The sequence below is a fragment of the Gymnodraco acuticeps genome, unplaced genomic scaffold, assembly GCF_902827175.1.
Source record: "Gymnodraco acuticeps unplaced genomic scaffold, fGymAcu1.1, whole genome shotgun sequence".
In the NCBI taxonomy this organism is placed as follows: domain Eukaryota; kingdom Metazoa; phylum Chordata; class Actinopteri; order Perciformes; family Bathydraconidae; genus Gymnodraco; species Gymnodraco acuticeps.
In genome coordinates this window covers 1,093,108-1,112,089 of record NW_022989977.1, presented here as the reverse complement: position 1 = coordinate 1,112,089, position 18,982 = coordinate 1,093,108, and the positions used below count along the sequence as shown (strand labels likewise).

At 42.8% G+C, this 18,982-nt stretch overlaps 1 protein-coding gene across 5 annotated transcripts in view; it reads right to left on the bottom strand.

Annotated features, from left to right (window-relative positions):
• LOC117543182 (thrombospondin type-1 domain-containing protein 7A) overlaps positions 1–18,611 on the bottom strand; it is a 148,347-nt gene extending 129,736 nt beyond the window's left edge. For 2 of the 5 annotated variants that reach the window (XR_004568531.1, XM_034211291.1), the window contains exon 1: positions 17,775–18,611. Coding sequence is in view for 3 of the 5 variants with exons in the window: in XM_034211291.1 (XP_034067182.1) it covers positions 17,775–17,928 (154 nt within the window). In the remaining 2 variants the exon portion in view is untranslated. The remainder of the gene's footprint in view (positions 1–17,774) is intronic. The other 3 variants (XR_004568532.1, XM_034211290.1, XM_034211292.1) reach the window with 2 other exon arrangements.
• Between the last annotated feature and the right edge of the window lie 371 nt (positions 18,612–18,982).

Genomic DNA, 18,982 nt, shown 5'->3' with positions numbered 1-18,982 from the left:
CAACAGCAGGACTGACCTACATTTCATACTGTACACACACAGAAGTATACACACACCAGTCCTCTTCAGCTTTAGTCTTGTCTGAGAGGAAAAGCCTCTCAAACAGCACCTGCATCAACACGGCTCACTAAAATTCCCAACTGAAGCCCAGAGTAAGAAAATATGTTCAGGGATGTTGACACTCCCAGATAGAGTGGCCAACTTCACCTGTTTAATGGGAAACTCTGCTCTGACTGTAGTGGCAGAGCGAAGACAGGTGCAGCTCCACGATGCAGAGCAAATGTAGAACACTGCAGTATAGACCAAGACAGAGAGTTTAATTCAGTAGCGTGATTAAATATAATTTGTATAATTTATAAAAGCTTTTCAGGGAAAAGTAGAAAGGGGAAGTGGTACAATTATCTCAAGATATAGAGGAAATGTCTTCCTTCAGTTCATTCTCAAAAACTCATAATATGAGGTAACGTTAAAAAGGTATAATCAGTATGACATGTTGGTACTATTAAGAAAGTTTAAATGTTTGTCTCATGGTAATTTTAGACATCAAGTATGCTAAGGAATATGATGTACTGCACATTTGTCAGTCTATAGGAAACTGTTATGCTCCATTGCATTGTTGTCTATTGCAGTGGTTCCCAAACGGTGTGCCGTGGGATTTTGTGACAACCATACGTTATTATTGCAATATACAACTACACAAAAATAATAATTTTTAATTTACTATATCAGTACTTTGTAGGTTTATATGTACGTAATCTGCGCGTCCACATCTCCACGTGCAGTGCTGCATAAACATGGCTGAGTCAGCAATAACTTTCCATGGGTGGAGGTATGCACATTATTTTGAGTTCGTCCGAAGAATAGACAGGAATATGACGGTGAGGTGCAAACTGTGTCCAGGCCAGAAGCTGTTATCCACTGCTGGAAACACCACGTCAAACCTCAACAAACACCTGCAAAGAACACATGCTAAGGTGAAGCTAACGCACACGCTATTTGTTGTTTGTTTATATCACGCAGTCTGTTCTTCTTCTCTGTCTTCCGGTTGTTGCCTGTTTTGAATGACAAATACACACTACCGCCGCCTGCTGGTAAGGAAAGTTATTGCCACTCACGCATGCGCAGTTCGTACGTGCTCGGCGAGTAAAGTAACGAGTTACTTTATGTAGATAGTAACAAAGTAGTGTAATATATTATTTTATTTAAGTAATATGTAATATATTACATTTTTTTAGTAACGACCCCATCTCTGGAGTTGGCGTTCTCTACTCTGATTTACATGAAGAACAACAGGAGGTCACGGCTCTCTGTTGAACAGGACTTGCGAGTGGCCCTCTCCTCAGTGCCACCAAGGATTACAAAATTCTGTGCGCCCCGACAGGCACATGTATCTCACTAATTTGTAAGTCGGCAAAAATATTTACAATAGCACATGCTCAGCACAATGCTGATTGCTGAAATGTTACATTTATAATTTGTAGTTCAGGACCATGGACAATGCAGCTTCCTTGCATTGACAGTTCTCTGTGCTGAATTTCTGCTGAGTTTCCTTTGCCTCATTTTTAATTGTGTGACCTGTCTGGTTTAAATGAGTGTGTTGCTGCTTTGATGAAGACTAATTTCATAAAGTTTCAAATTAATTTCTGAAATATTTCGTTAATAAATATTTCACGAGTAATATAGTTGTCTTTGTCACATTTTATTTGGCATTAGTAAATAATTATGCACATTTACAGATATGTTACATGATATGAGTGATAACACGTGTTATAAGGGCTATTTTGCAATAGGTGTGCCTTGAGGTTTTTACTTGTCCTTTGGTGTGCCTTGGGCACAAAAAGTTTGGGAACCACTGGTCTATTGTACTGTTTTGGGAATTCAAAGTAATTTTGTACTGAGTGCTTGGACATCATAATGAGACAGGATAGTTGAAAATTAGAAACACCGCTTACAGGCTACTGCAGCAACAAGATATATAATAAGATTCTGCAAAATTAGGACTTCTACTTTAATAACTGAGAACATTTTAGGGCCATTACTTACTTATGCAATATTTGAATGACAACATTTTGAATATCAACTGTCCATGCAGTTCTACTGAGGGTGTACATCTTTCAAAACAAGTCACAATTATATGCTTGCATTCTTTTATAATTACTGTGAAGGTATTTACGACTGTTAACAAAGTCAATATCAATGAATACAAATGCAACAGTGGTGCAATGGAGCTCAACAACAAACAGGACTACAAATATCAGGCTCTGCAGGCAAAACTTAATCAATGTCACTATTTGTCCACTGTTGTACTGAGGCTTGTTATAGTAGGAGATCAGAGTTATGATCACATGTCTTGTTAAACAATAGGGAAATTACTAAAATTATGAAAAATAGTTTCACAGGCAATCACTCATTGTCCTCAAACAACCTCAAGAAAACTACTTTGATGAAAACAGACGGTTGAACAACACATAATCAACTGCATGACAGTTTAACATACTCCCATTAAATTGATGTCAGGCGTGCTCGACAGGTACGGTTGCAGGTAGCAGGGGCAGAGGCGCTGACATATACACAGTCATCATATTATCTCTGTTGCCATGACTACAGCTGTCAGCAGCTTACAGATGGGGCTATGCGGGGGATTGGGGGGGGGGGGGGTGAGAGGGGCAGCGAGAGCCTTGACTGGCAGCTGTGACAGCTAAATAATCGTGTTGGTCGTGCTTTCATAGAACCACACACACACACACACACATACACACACACACACACACACACACACACACACACACACACACACACACACACACACACACACACACACACACACACACACACACACACACACACACACACACACACACACACACACACACACACACACACACACACACTGAGGCAGGTGTGCCCGGCTGAAGGACGGCTGGGTCTTCTGACAGCTAATGAGAACTTTTAATGAAACAATGTATCACAGAGCTTAGGGTCCTCGTAGGTACACAGGGATGAACGTTTCGTTATGTCTGTATTCTTATTTCACATACTTATTTCACCAATAAGCAAGATAGGACTGATAAATGCAAGAGGTGTTATCCAATTAAATCTGAACAAACCGTTGCTTGCTGAATCCCAACCGGCTAAGTGACGGAGATCGTGGATAACACGCCTGGGGAGATGTAAGAGCTATAAGCCCTAAAAATCCCAAAGGGAATGTTCAGCGTTTATTGCTCAATCACAGCAAGCTCTATCCTTGCCTTCTGCAGGTAAAAGGAAAGAAGATTGCAATGTGTTTGTTTAGTCACTTTTAATAACAGCTCCAAAGTAAAGGAATACAGGAGATTTGACTCAAATGAAATGCATTCTGGCAGGAAATCTAATTCGAATAAAAATATCCTTTCCTCCATAGACTTGCATATTGTCAACTATAAAGACTATTGCTCTGTTATCATTTTGGCTCTCTATACGAACTCAGAAAGACATGGTTCTCTGAGGACTGTTGAAAGTCATTCTGGGAAACAGGAAATCACTTACTGAAGTAGAAGAAAAGGAAGCTGGTTGGAGGGGAGCAGGTAACCCAGAACATTTAATTACAACACTCAATCACAAAAATATGAAATATAACTAGAAACCTCCACAGATTGATGATACCTAACAGTGTGAGATCATTGTAGGTTGAGTTTTTCATTTAAAAGAAAGGAAGTCTGGAGCGCACAGCGGCGTGCCCTCTAAAGGACTTCTGGCACGGCTGTAATTCCACAAAACTTCTCATCCTGAGTACGAGAGCGTGCCAGGAAATGAGTGAATGCCTGTTTTTCAATTTTTCACTGGTTCTAAGAGGAAGCAAAGCTATTCTTCCCCTTTCTCCCCGTGAACACTGGGTTTCCAATGAGGCCCTTTCGGAAAAATGAACTGGGAGAAACATGGAGGTGAGATGGCATTTTCCAAAGCTTTGTCTTGTAATTAGTTGTGGTTCAAGAGCTCCTGGGCCCTTAAACAACTTTAAGACATTTATTTTTGTCCTTTAAGACAGGATCCCCTATCAATATTTCAGATTGATTTGTCCAGTTAACATATCAATAAAAAAAGTCTCCCATGGTTGACCCTGATCAAAGTGCCATAAGCCAGGTTTTAATCAAGATTACACTGGAAATTAATGGCTTTTTTCTATTTTAAATCAAATGCAAATGTCATTAACCAATTAAAACAACATATTTGTATTTTTACCTATGATGCGATTTACTAATATTGATTGTTTCAGTGCTTTGAGAACAGGAAGTCAAGAGCCATCTTCTTTCGTTATATCCAGAGAAGGCCAACAACTCTGACGGCCCGTCCACACGGTGGCGTGCGTTGAAGCTTCAACGCTTCTGCCCATTCACTTTGAATGGGGTGACGTCACGCTTTGCCGAACTGCATTGTGGTTCCGTCGCTTCACTTTGCTCGTGTTGCTCGCTTCAAAAGTTGAGCAATGTTCTACTTTTGAAGCTTCGACGGAAGCGTCAGCCAATCAAATCATATGCCAGTACAAGCTCTAGCCAATCAAACCGCGTGCTTGTGTGTCCGGGGCAGGAGATTCATGTGATTGGTTGTTGGTCGAGTTTCAGACACGCCCACCAGCAAGCTTCAACGCACGCCGCCGTGTGGACGCTGCGTGAGGGAGATATCTCCAACACTCAGAAATTCACCAACACATTTGGGTTGATAAACACCAATACAAGTAAGAGGTAGAATACATTTTTTCGATTTTGTGGTCATTATGAACATTTGTAAAATAGTTATGAGAGTTGAGCAAGAGCATTGAGGATTAAATAAAAGTGATACTTAAACGGAGCGATGCTTAAAAGAACATACAGGACAGTGGCATGATACTACTCTGAGATATACAGTATGTGCCTGCAGTAAAGTCAGTGGTCAACAGACAAATGCCACATTTCATGACACAAGTCTCTCGTGACATGTATTGAGGTCATATTGCGATGGCCTTTTTGCTTGTAGCCATGAGTCATGTGGGATGTATGGAAATTGTAGTAGCAGAATTAATGATTTGTGTCATGTCAAGAGGGGGAAAAGCATAACAAAGAGATAAAACACAACCCTGTTATCAGTACAAGCTTAGGGAGGCACATAGGGAGACAAACAGATCACACACCAAAGTAAAAAGAAATGTAAAAACATTCAATGCAATTGAAAATGTTAATCCTCTGATATTTTAATCCTGAATAAATAGAGCTACAGGCTTTCAGTATCTAGCACATTCCTGTGCATCTATAGAGGATGAAGAAGGGCACGAGGAGAACAGCCAGTGGCAGTGAGGAGAGGTCACACGTGCCAAGATGAATTACAGTAGCCGGGCTTGTCTTAGCTGCTTGTTCATTAATGAGTCCTCTTAGGGGAGTGTGCTGCGACAAAACAAAAGGACACATTAACGGGACATCAATTCTCATCAGCTCTTTACAGTCTGCAGTGTGCCGCTTGTCGTGGATCTGCTTGTGTGCTCTCATAATGGAGTACAGCTTCCCTAATCTTTAAATAACAAAAGCTAATTTGCCTATTTTCTGGTTGCACTCTTTTTTGATTACACTTATAGGACTGGAAATACCAGTGAAACATAAAACAGGCACTATCAGAGTTTTAGTTCGAAAAACAACTTGATTTGTATTAGTCAGGCCCAACCATTTATCAATCAGTTTGCTATTTTATTGGTGGGAGGGCTGATGCAGTCTTAACATGCACCACGACACACAGTACAATTCAGACCTAAAGGATCTGGTTACCAAATTCAACCAATGGGAGGATATTACATTGCACCAACTGGTCCTGTTGTAGTTTATTTTCTGTATTTAGGCAGACAAGTCAGGTTTATACATGATGAAGATTTCCTTCAGTCAATGTTATTATGCCTACACTTAGAAATGATTAAATATCTAATGTATCCACACTTATAAACAGCCTAGTGACAGAGAGATGATAAGACTGCATGAGGAACACAATCTGTCACATGCTAGCACTGAGCCACCAATAACTGGACGTGTGGAATTCTCTTCCCTGACTGAAACTGCTAAAACACGTTAAAAGCTGCATGATAACACATTGTGTTAAAGTCAAATGCCAATTTTCTCTCTCTGGATTACAAGTGCAGTTTAAGTGGAATGTAGAGTGTGTGTGTGTGTGTGTGTGTGTGTGTGTGTGTGTGTGTGTGTGTGTGTGTGTGTGTGTGTGTGTGTGTGTGTGTGTGTGTGTGTGTGTGTGTGTGTGTGTGTGTGTGTGTGTGTGTGTGTGTGTGTGTGTGTGTGTGTGTGTGTGTGTGTGTGTGTGGTGTGTGTGTGTGTGTGTGTGTGTGTGTGTGTGTGTGTGTGTGTGTGTGTGTGTGTGTGTGTGTGTGTGTGTGTGCGTGTGTGTATAGTTGTTGCCAGAAACCGAGTGTGTGAAGCGACAACCATGAGTGCAGGCCCACGCCATACTCCCACTGCACAATGGGCAATGCGATAGAAAACGAGGCTAATGGATGAACAGATGAATAGAAATTTGAATCAATGGATAGATGAAGAGTTGGATGGTGTTCAGGATTGTAGGTTCAGTTATGCAACCATTAAAAGCAGCAGAAGTTACCTTATGGGTTAAATCATTAAATGACACCAGAAACCCCATTTTAGAATTGAAATTCCCTACCTTACCTCCCAAACCCAAATACTGTGGATTAAGAGAACATTTCTTTATTTAAGCTTTGGGGGAACATCTTCTGGGAGCTGCTTACTTTTAAAAGGGTTATTATTTATGTTCAGAGTACACCGTACATCATCATAACCCTTTGGCATTGAAGATGTTCCCTTGACCTGAATGGTATGCTGAGAAAGGGGAATGTCAACTGTCTTCGCTTGAAAGGCCAGAAGACCGGCAGAGCTTTTACTATAACGAGAAGCATGTTTATGACCCTTTCAGAGAGTGTATGTGTTGTACCTGGGCTAGCTAGCAGCAGTGTGTGTATGTCTTTGAAGCAGAAACATCCAAGCTGGTTCCAAACTGAAATAGCGATTTCCTTTGTTGGAAAAAACACCTGTATTTACATCACATGCCAACAAGAAAGCTCCTTTTTGAATGCAGAAATGACTGAATAAATAAATATATAATTGCTCTAACCTAATGGTCGTCATTATTTTTTTGCTTGAATACACCATCACCTCCTGCCACCTGTAATTGCTTTGTCCTCGGGCACACATGTGAAATCTTGACAGCTCACACCTGGCAACCTTGTCGCTCCAACTACATAATTTAATGAAGCAGACTCACAGTCAAGACTGTATGCACTTTTGACCTGCAGCCTGATGTACTTTGGACTTGCAACTCCAAATTGGTCCTACTGTATCTCCATTAAGCCAATACAGGTGTCACTAAATATACCAGGACTGTAATCTTTAGAGTTATGACTTCATGTTCTATTATTTTCCTTTTTCAATGTAAGACATTCACACTGTTTTATAACCTTTCAAAGCTAACTCCCTGCCAACTGATCCATCCATCCATCTTCTCCCGCTTATCCGTGGTCGGGTCGCGGGGGTAGCAGTTCCAACAGAGAGCCCCAAACTTTCTTTTCCCTGGCGACATCAACCAGCTCTGACTGGGGGATCCCAAGGCGCTCCCAGGCCAGCGAAGAGATATAATCCCTCCACCTGGTCCTAGGTCTACCCCTTGGTCTCTTCCCAGCTGGACGTGCCTGGAACACCTCCCTAGGGAGGCGCCCAGGTGGCATCCTAACTAGGTGCCCGAACCACCTCAACTGGCTCCTTTCGACGCGAAGGAGGAGCGGCTCAACTCCGAGTCCCTCCCTGATGACCGAACTTCTCACCTTATCCCTAAGGGAGACACCAGCCACCCTGCGGAGAAAACCCATCTCGGCCGCTTGTATCCGCGATCTCGTTCTTTCGGTCATGACCCATCCTTCATGACCATAGGTGAGGGTAGGAACGAAAATGGCCCGGAAGACCGAGAGCTTTGCCTTCTGGCTCAGCTCCCTTTTCGTCACAACGGTGCGGTAAAGCGACTGCAGTACCGCTCCCGCTGCTCCGATTCTCCGGCCCATCTCACGCTCCATTGTTCCCTCACTCGAGAACAAGACCCCGAGATACTTGAACTCCTTCACTTGGGGTAAGGACTCATTCCCTACCTGGAGTGGACAGTCCATCGGTTTCCTGCTGAGAACCATGGCCTCAGATTTGGAGGTGCTGATCCTCATCCCAGCCGCTTCACACTCGGTTGCGAACCGATCCAGTGAGTGCTGAAGGTCGCAGACCGATGAAGCCATTAGAACCACATCATCTGCAAAAAGCAGTGGTGCAATCCTTAGTCCACCGAACTGCAGACCCCCTCCCCCATGACTACGCCTCGAAATCCGATCCATGTATATTACAAACAGGATTGGTGACAAAGCGCAGCCCTGGCGGAGGCCAACCCTCACCGGAAATGGGTCCGACTTACTGCCGAGGACCCGGACACAGCTCTCGCTTTGGGAGTACAGAGATTGGATGGCCCTGAGTAGAGACCCCCTCACCCCATACTCCCGCAGCACCCTCCCACAGTAACTCCCTGGGAACTCGGTCATACGCCTTCTCCAAGTCTACAAAACACATGTAGACCGGATAAGCGTACTCCCAGGCCCCCTCCAGGATCCTTGCGAGAGTAAAAAGCTGATCCGTCGTTCCACGACCAGGACGGAATCCGCATTGTTCCTCCTCAATCTGAGGTTCGACAATCGGCCTGACCCTCCTTTCGAGTACCTTAGAGTAAACTTTCCCGGGGAGGCTGAGTAGTGTGATGCCTCTGTAATTGGCACACACCCTCTGATCCCCCTTTTTAAATAGGGGAACCACCACCCCGGTCTGCCACTCCTTCGGTACTGTTTCCGACTTCCACGCAACGTTGATGAGACGTGTCAACCATGACAGTCCCTCAACACCCAGAGCCTTCAGCATTTCCGGGCGGATCTCATCCACCCCCGGGGCTTTGCCACTGTGGAGTTGTTTGACGACCTCAGTGACCTCCCCCCGGGAGATTGGTGTTGATCCCCCGTCATACTCCAGCTCTGCCTCTAACATAGAGGGCGGAGTTGTCGGGTTCAGGAGTTCCTCAAAGTGTTCCTTCCAACGCCCTAACACTCCATCAGTTGAGGTCAACAACGTCCCATCCTTACTGTACACAGCTTGGATGGTTCCCTGCTTCCCCCTCCTGAGGTGTCGGACAGTTTTCCAGAACAACTTTGGTGCCGCCCGAAAGTCCTTCTCCATGTCCTGCCAACTGATGTAATAACTAATTGAATGAAACAGTTATTTAACAACTCACACGTTTGTTTAAGTAGCCAGCACAGTTGACTGGGTAAGGGTTGCTGGAACAAGTTGTTATTTAGTAAAGAGGCAATAAATAACTTTTTTTGAGTTCCAGATCCTCAAATATGAAGATTTGCAGTTTTTTGTAGCATCCTTATGAATCATATGTGTGCTTCAACAGGTCTCTAACAAGGCTTTAAACTATATACCTTAGGCTTTCTAAACTTTTGACATGTTTCCTAGACCAAACAGTTAAACCATTTATCAACAAACTTTTAAAAGGAAATGTCTTCCCTGTAGGTAAATAAATGTACGGGAGGGAAGTGACCACCAAAGCACTCACAGATATGGCAGACACAGCACCAGGCTGTCTGCTGTAGACATGAGGAGGTCCTGAGCCAGATCAACCTACCACTGGGATATTCATATATGGTCAGCCCAGCCCGGGGCCATCTGTTGCCCTCCCTCTAATCCAGGAGCGTGTCACTGATGATTAGCCGGCCGTTCTATCACTCTCCCTCAGCGTCTACCATACAGTTTTTCTGCTTTATTATGTCAATACTAGTGTTATGGCATGGCGTAGAGTGCTCTTAGCCTAGATGCATACAAATCCTCTATGCTTTATCTCATTATCTTTGTCTCTCCCCCTCCCTCCGTCTTTATTTCAGGACTATTCTGCTGTTGTTAGGGCTTAAATGAAGACATGCACACTCCCTTTTGACTCCACTTGTCTACAAATTAACCACCCTCTCCAATTTCTGTGGCCATGTACATCTTTAATATAGCGATGGATGTCTTATTTTGGCACAAAAGACATCAAATGCAGATAGATTTGAGCAGCAGTTTCAAGGATAAAGCACCTACTGCTTGAATGCAAATGAGGTCAATAGCATCAATCAAGTGTAGGCCTATAGTTGAAGGATTTACTACCAACTTGACTTTTAAAATCTGTTTGAAATCCTTCTCTCTCAGATTGTGAGCAATAAAATGTGCCTGTAAGTGTGAAGGTTGACTCTCTGGAGAGGGTAACAGACATGGTCATAGTTTAGAATACAAAATAACTAGTTAGACAGATTTCAGTGAAATTTGGTACAAATATAAAGGTACTATAATATGAAAATGCAATACAGTAGTACAGTAATATGATACGATCATACTTTGGCTGATCAAGTTTGAGCAGCAGCGCCAATTGTAACATCATCAAAAACAAATGTGTGAGTCCAAAAACAAGCAAACATTTTTAATAATATGACAGTTGTTGAAGATATAATAATAATAATAATAATAATAATTCCTTACATTTATTATAGCGCTTTTCCAGATACTCAAAGCGCTTTACAAATACACATTACACATATATTAGTATATGTTCATTTCCCTTCAAACTATGTTTGATCTGGGATTCATTTTAGGATTGACTATTGCACAAAAGAGTGCTTGAGTCTAAGATTTGAATGTAACAATTCATATTAGGTGATGTTGGTGTGTGGTGCAGTAGCCTAGTGCGTTGGTGTTCGGTTCAGGGGGTCACAGGTTCAAACCCCACTGCAGTCAGCATGTCGTTGTGTCCCTGAGACACTTCACCCCAAATTGCTCCTGTGGGGATTGCCCACAGTATTGAGTATGTAAGTCGCTTTGGATAAAAGCGTCTAACAAGTGACATGTAATGTAATGTCCTAAGGATGCATTGTAACCAATCTGATGGTCTAACATTATTTTTTTAATATAACTCTCATTCTTGCATACTAGAAAGTTATATCTTGCTTACTGATTATTTGCTCGATATTGTAATCATAATACCTGGTAGCTTATGTTACCATTGTCATTTTGAGCGTGTTATCAGACCGACGTTAGCGATTAGTTCAAATCACTGCTACTGTATGCAGACAGACAAAGCTGCTAGCTACAGTTAATTACTGTTCTCTAATCACTTTGCATCTGCTTTGTAGCATTGTGCAGTCAAATTTACCTGAAACTCAAGCACAACATGTACAAATCAGAAGACAGAGGGGTCAGCCTTATTGTACAGACCATCACATCAGGGATTGGCAACTACTGTCACGAACAATTACCTAAAGCCACTGTCCTGTCACTGTTGCTTAGGGGCACTCTGAGGAATTACTGCACCATTTTTACTCAACAAACCAAGAACACATGGTCCAAAAACAAGCATAAAATCATTCAGAAAACTGCAGCAGTGAGAAGTGACTTTTAACAAAAGAGCAATGCTATTATATAAGATACAAACCAGTAGCAGCTCAGTATTCTAATGAAATATTGTCATGATACTTAGCAATATGTAATGGCTATGATTCTTTAAGCACACGGTAGATTATAGCTATCTACTGTACTGTATATAGTTTATCACATGATCTTATGATGAATGAATCTTCTTGCTGCACAGCGATTCAGTTCTACATCAGCTTACCCTGCAACAACACTGAAACTACTATGCAACAAGAAGCTTTTATGTTGAAAATAGACTTTAAAATATGCCCATGTATTCCCAACAGCAGAGTAAAAACAACATGGCCAGTGGGAGAGATGAAGGATAGGGCTGCTGTACGGACAGGAGAATATTCACTCCTGAGCCTCCTCCATCTCTACGGCTTTATTAGAGTAGCATCAGTGGAGGCAACACACCCTCTAAATGTCACTGCTTTCTTCAATGACGCCGCTATTCCTTTCAGCCCAGTGAAGCTGCCTCGTTACCTCTCATGGGAGTAAAAGGCCTGTTTTGAATACCAGTCCCTGACCACGAAAGTACTCGGCTTCCTCAATGTGGGCACAGGACATGTTTGTTTTTCAACTAGTGGTTCACTGCAGTCTTGAAGAGTCCCCACAGGGACGTGACCGCTGTGAAACACAAGCCCTCCATTTATGTTTTAAAGAAGACTGGTATTCATACAGGATTATAAGGAATGAGTGGGGTAATACTCCGGTACTACCCCAGTCATTCCATGAATAAAAACAGCATCCATCCCCAAAAGGCCCTTGAGGGAGGCACCTAACGGCTTACCCGTTAGCTAATTGTTGTAAATTAATAGACATTGTAAGTTTTACATCAAAATGTCCCTGTAAAGATGACTGAATGTACATTTTTATGCTGCTAAAATTGAGCAAAAAAATCGAGTAGGTCAGACTTCTATCATATACTAATCTTTTACAGCAGCTTGTGTCCCTTTGATTTACGAGGTCAAGGCTGATAATCAGGGGAGAAAATCATCCCCACATAACTCTATCTAAATAAATCTATCACTGATCTGCTTATTCACATAATGTCATTGCACAAAATACACTGTAGTGTAGCTGACACAGTGCCCCATCTAAAATGTGTGATGAGCTATTTGAATATGGTGGAATAAGGCAGCAGGAATCCTCTTATGTCACTCTAAATAAAGTTTTTAGGATGAAGTGTAATCTCTAATCCTGCCATGCCTCCTATATCAGTAAAGGCCAGGTTTTAGTGTAAGCTCTACCAAACTCTGGCATCTCTTTGGCATCTTTTTCCAATGGATGAATTGGCTATTTTAAAAACACAGTAGGTTTGAGTGAAAGAGAGGGGCGGGGGTATAAAGCCATAAAACAGGTCAGGGTCGAAATGTGACGTACTGTGCAGCTATTACTTTTAAAAGAAAGTGCAACGTCACTGTACACTATTGGCCAGCTCTGTATCAATTTCCACAGGGGTGACGCTCAACCACAGATCACTGGAGCTTGAGCATCACTGTTCCTGTTCCAGTGAAACAAAAATTAACTTTGAAAAATATCTTCCTTCCTCTTTTAGGCATAGAGCTGCTGAGGCCAAATGGCTGTCGTTTCCTGAGAAAGACTCCACAGGCTGCTGAGTGCTCACTTTCCGATGGTTGCAGGGCCAAACACAAACAACAGACACAATTAGCCTCCATTTCCACTCCAACTGAACTAGTAATGAAAAACAAAAACACAGCCATACGGAATTAAAATAAACCCCATTGGCATACTGTGTAATGAAATATGAAAATCCCAAGGAAATTGTCTTAATTTATATGCATGGCCTAAATGTGTTTCCTGTTGCTAAGGAATTTAAACAGAGGCTGGCCAATTACCTACCAGACTCTTGTTGGCCTTCAGGTGCTATGCTAATTAGGGTCATAGAGGGTCACGTTGTAATGCACTCACCAAAATGAGGCAGGACTCTCCAGGGGATTTTCTTGTTTTGGAACGATGCCAGTCACAATCCTGCTGGTATCAAAGCCCCTTCATCAAACCTTTGTTTGTGTTTCTATTTAAGACAACTGTCAATGGCAATGTGGGCGCAGGTATTAGCAAACAGCTATTTAAAGGAAAGGATTTCAAGGTGTACAGAGAGAGCCCAATCTAATTTAAGCCTGGGATAATGGGTGAGGCTGGCGGTCAGGTTAGTTGAGGACTTGAGTCAATCAAGTATGCCGCCAAAAAAATCCTGCTATGGAATCAGAAAAAGGGAGAATATTTAGCCAAAGTCACTCACATACAATTAGATGATTAGATTAATTAGTTCTCTAACTTTTGGTTGGATCTGTATCTCAAGGCTCTACTTTTCAACTGTTCGTTACAATCAGTTTGGCTGAGGGCATTTTGCCATATTAATGACCTTGGCTTTCTGTATTGAACTTGTGAACCTGTCATAACCATTCTCCCTCAATTTTCTGGATGGCCTTTTCAGTTGGTCTGTTTTACTGTAATAGCAGGTGATTGTGCAAGAACCACTAGCAATCCTCAGCGAGGGTGACATCCTTCACTGCTAGTGCCTCGCTGAAAAGAGGAATGTATTTGGCTAACAATAGCCTGTCAGCCACGCTCGCCCTTCCCATGCATTGAAAGGTGACATCGGCGGGACGTGGTGACACACATCGCTGCGTTCAGAGCGCTGAAAGCTGAAGTGGTCTTCATTGTATGATACTGTGTAGGACTGAAGCTCCATTGTCTCTGCAAAGAGACATGTCATTACAGATGCAGGGCTGACAAATGTATAGGGCTGGTACATTTAAACACTCACCCATACTGTATAGACTGATTATTTAAAATGGTCTCATTTGCGCATCTTATAAAACTATGGACTATCTGCCAAGAATATTTGTGAATGAATGAGAACTTATAAAAATGTCTCCAGGTCAATAAAATGTCAGAAAATAGTGTCCATTTGTAAAAAGCAAAGCATGTAAAAGGTTGCCAATCAGAAGCCTGTTTAGCAACCTGAATTGTTTTCTAAGATGTGTTTCAAGATGTTGTGTGGGTGGATCTGTATCGATTTATAATTCAAATCCAAATGTTACCAGCTAATAACACACACAAACATGTTTGCAAAGTAAGTAAATACGTTGGAGAATTTAGTTTGATAACCTGTGCATAATCTTTCAGGTCTTCGATGTCGAGAGGCACGTGCTGAGAAGTGTGACTTGACCCAAAGAGAAGAGATTTAAGATTGGGTTGATCAGGGGCCAGGAGCGCCCTTCGTAATCTGAATGATAGATAATCTAGATCGCAGAAAAGATTATGGGTCCCGCATTTAGCGAGGGTGGGAGTTAATAAACAGAGATCAGATTGGGACGTCAAACATCATTGATACATTACTTGGCACCTGTTGATGTTGATGTCACCTTAACCTCGATAACAATGTTGAATTCATCATGAAACTGCACCAGAAACACTTACAGTCGAGTATATAGAGAATGCCAAGATATTGAGTTACATTATTTGTTTGCTTGAATACACCATCACCTCCTGCCACCTGTAATTGCTTTGTCCTCGGGCACACATGTGAGATCTTGACAGCTCAAACCTGGCAACCTTGTCGCTCCAACAACAGAATTTAATGAAGCAGACACACAGTACCAGAATGGGAAATAATGGCACCTGCCTCAGTATATGTGTGTGTGTGTGTGTGTGTGTGTGTGTGTGTGTGTGTGTGTGTGTGTGTTGTGTGTGTGTGGTGTGTGTGTGTGTGTGGGTGTGTGTGTGTGTGTGTGTGTGTGTGTGTGTGTGTGTGTTGGGCACTTAGCACTTCTCATTTACATGCAGGATGTAGGGAAATGTGTAGGATCCATTGTCATCCTGGTGTGAAGACCTATGCCTCCTCACTATTGGCAACACATTAGAGCGGCTTTGGAATTTTTTTGCACATTTTAATGTTGCATTATATGTGAAAACTGTGGCTCTTAAACAGATATATACAACATATAGCCAGACAGGGAAAGAGAGGCGATAATGATGTATAGGAATAAGTGTGCAGGGAGTGCATGGTTGAGGGGAAGTGACAAAAAGAAAAATGGTGTCAAAATTGCGCATGAGAGGGAGACAAACTCCTTGCAATCTCTCATAGGCCCCGGAAAACTGTGGCAAGCCATTATGACCGTCATCATCACCACCACCGTCCTCGTGGTGGCTATAATAATTCTCGTTTTTTTTCTCCTCAGTTATTTTGCCTGCCACATTCAGAAATATCACTTGCAGCGTCTAGAGGAGCCTGTTGTCTCTACCGGCCTCATTTGAATACAATTCTCAGAGCAAAAAAAACGCTGCTGAACTGTCTCACCTTCCAAACAGATACATCATATTTTCACACAGGCAATAAAAGCAATGCAGGCCCAATTCCCCACAGTTTTGAAGACAGGGGCTGTATTTCAGCTAGACTCATCACTATGCAAAACAATCAGAGCACTGCTTGCCACAAGAATATTCCCTCCACTGCACACTCTGAAATGTGCATGTAACATCATCAGATTTGATGTTTTTTTTCCTTTTAAAAAACAAGCTTCCACTGGAAATTAGAAGTATGCAAATGTTGTGGAAATAATCACATTTTGATATAAAGCACTTGGTTTCAAAGCTCTAAATTGCCCTATGTGATTTGAAAACTTGTAAAAAAAACAAAGAGGCACAGAAAAAAAACACTCCAGGGCAGAAATCAATGTGCTACCTTTTATTTGGGAAGAAGTGAACAAACTCCAAGCACCGGATTACATTTCAAAGCACGGAGCCTAGAGCTTTCCAGTTGAAGAGCATGCATAGTGTGGGAGAAGGTGGTGTAGCGTGGGAGAGAGGCGTAATCACTATGACCTACAGTAGGATAGATGTAGGTTATGTTAGTCCCTCTCTGTGCCTGCAGTGCTCACTCGGCCTTTCTCTTCCTCAAGTCTTTCCCCTGGGCTGTCTTTCCTGGGTTGTTAAATCCCTGCTCCTTTAATCTCCTTACTCAGCTACATCCTCTTTAAAGATGCAGAACCACAGGAGAGACGTGGTATAAGTCACGGGGGACTGGTGCTGGGCGAGGTAGGGCAGGACGAGAGGAGCGGGGGTGTTTGATATAGGGTTTAGTGCGAGAAGTTGAACTGGGGTACCGAGGAAATATCGTATTTGACTAATTGTGTTGTGTTCAAAGAGTTCCAAAGAGCACCCCTTAACCTCCGGAGCACTTTGTGTCTAATTGAGGATTAAATCAAGTAATTTCATTTGGCTAACGGACTTCCTGATGTTTTTCTTCAGTTGTGTCCATTATAAATCCCAATGCTAATGATCACTGCAACATCTGATCTCTAGAACCTTAAATCTGGCCATCATGCTATAGTTGGCTTCCATGCATGTTAACAGTGATAATATAATTGAATGGATCCCACTGTGAGGTCAGTGTTGACTCATAGACAGTCTCATACAGCAGTGCAGAACACAAGCATACATGTGCAAAGATGAGAAATACAGTAACTGCCCATCAATCTACACATACATACATACATATGCATTTCTAACACACAAACACAACCCCCCGCTAATTCAACGCTGATATCAATACCATCAAAAACAATTCCACTCCGCTTCCTTCACCAGGGTCTGTTGTTCAGCAATGCCTATCAATCATCTGCTTGCTGAAACACACAGCGGCAACGTTTCAATAATGGTGCATCACCTGAGACTCAGGGAGATGAGAGTAATCCATTCAAAAATTGATCACGGTTGTCCTGTGTGCTACATGCGATTCAGAATGAGCAGACGGATCTACTGTAGACTTTTCTGGGTCATCTTTCATGTGTGTATCTTTGAAGTTCAGCAGCGTAGACATATACCTCAAATCACACATTTATGAGACAACCAAAGTGTGTCATCTGGAAACATAGTAGACCTGCAAGTTAATTGAGCATGAAAATGTGTCTGTTTGTGTACTCGATCAAAGACATTTTTTATTTTCTAAATAGAAAGGCAGTACGGAAGGATGCACTGATTTTTAAGGTTACCTAAAATCTAAAAGTTATCCCATCATTCAGTGAATATTTGTTCACAGATAATGAACTGACACACATGATCAGATCTCGGGATCAGAGCGTGGGAGGTCGCATTAGATAGCAGCACCAACAGCACACACTAATTTGCCATCTACCCACCGTTGTAAACGTGCCATATGTAAAACAAGGGATCCAATGTAATCTGTAATTAGTGGTTTAGCAGTACCTGTTTCCCAGAAGTAGACAGACTTCTCATCGTCTGTCTGAGCGTGAGCCTCCCAGAAACCACAGAGCAGCAGCAATGTCACCAAAAAGGTTACCAGCTCCCCTCTGTCCTTATTCTGAGGGTCCCCTGCTGCACCCCTCCACCCTAGCCCCATGGTCCGCCACAGGATAAAAGTAAATCCACTCAGCTCAGAAGGTCAGTGACAGCAGTGTAGAAAAAATAAAAAACACACTAGTCCAAAAAGGCAACAAGAAGTGAAGAGTGCTTGTTTGAGAGAGTGAGGGTGTGAGTAAGAGTGTGAGTGTTAGAGAAAGGAGTGTGTGTGGGGGTGTGTGTGTGTGTGTGTGTGTGTGTGGGGTGTGTGTGTGTATTCAGTCCTGCACGAGTTGAGGTCCGGTACTTGGTCTTGTGAAGGACAGAGAGAGTAGTTTTCTCCTCTCTTTTTGTTTTGCTCCTAACTTGGCAGGAAGGTCCCAGAGAGGCTGTCAGTGAGCGAGCTGCAGATGGACGCCTCGGTCTCCCTCCTCCATCGTATCCGCTCCCACTGTTGCCGTGGCTGCCTCTGTCCTCTGGCTGTGGAGCAGTGACAGTGGGCGAGTGTCTGCAGTGTTGTTCGCCTCCCTCCCTCTCGCTTGCTCCCGCTCACTCTCTCACTTCGTCTCCTATTCGCTCCCTCATTTGCTCTTCTCCCCGTACCACCCTGCTCTCCTTCTCTTTTTTCTACTCAGTTCCCTCAGCTTTTTTTATATGTTTCCTCATCTTATCTTCTCTCTCTCTCATTTTCCCTTTTTTATCACACTCCCTGCATCTCTGACATGCTCCCTCTCACTTTCTCTTCCTTTCCTCTCCCGTTTTTGCTTTCTCCCGCCTAGGGAAACTGCCCCTCCCCTCCTGCTTCTCCACTCGTCCTCCACTCGCAAGGCTGGGAAGGCGGCTGGAGACCAGCAGTGCTCACACTGGTCTCAGAAGCTCCCATAAGCACTGCTTCCAGGATCAGAGACAAGCCAGGCTTAATGCAGAGCAGGGGGAAGGGAAGGGGTTGATGGGGGAGGCAAGGAGGAGCAAAACACTAAAGCAGAGCGCAAGAAAGAGATGAGGGAGGGGGGGGTTATGCTTGTGAGAAAGGGTGTGAAAGTGAAATGATGGAATGGAAGCAGTGACAATGAGGACATACAGTAACAGCCTAATAATGTGATATGAGTATTTCT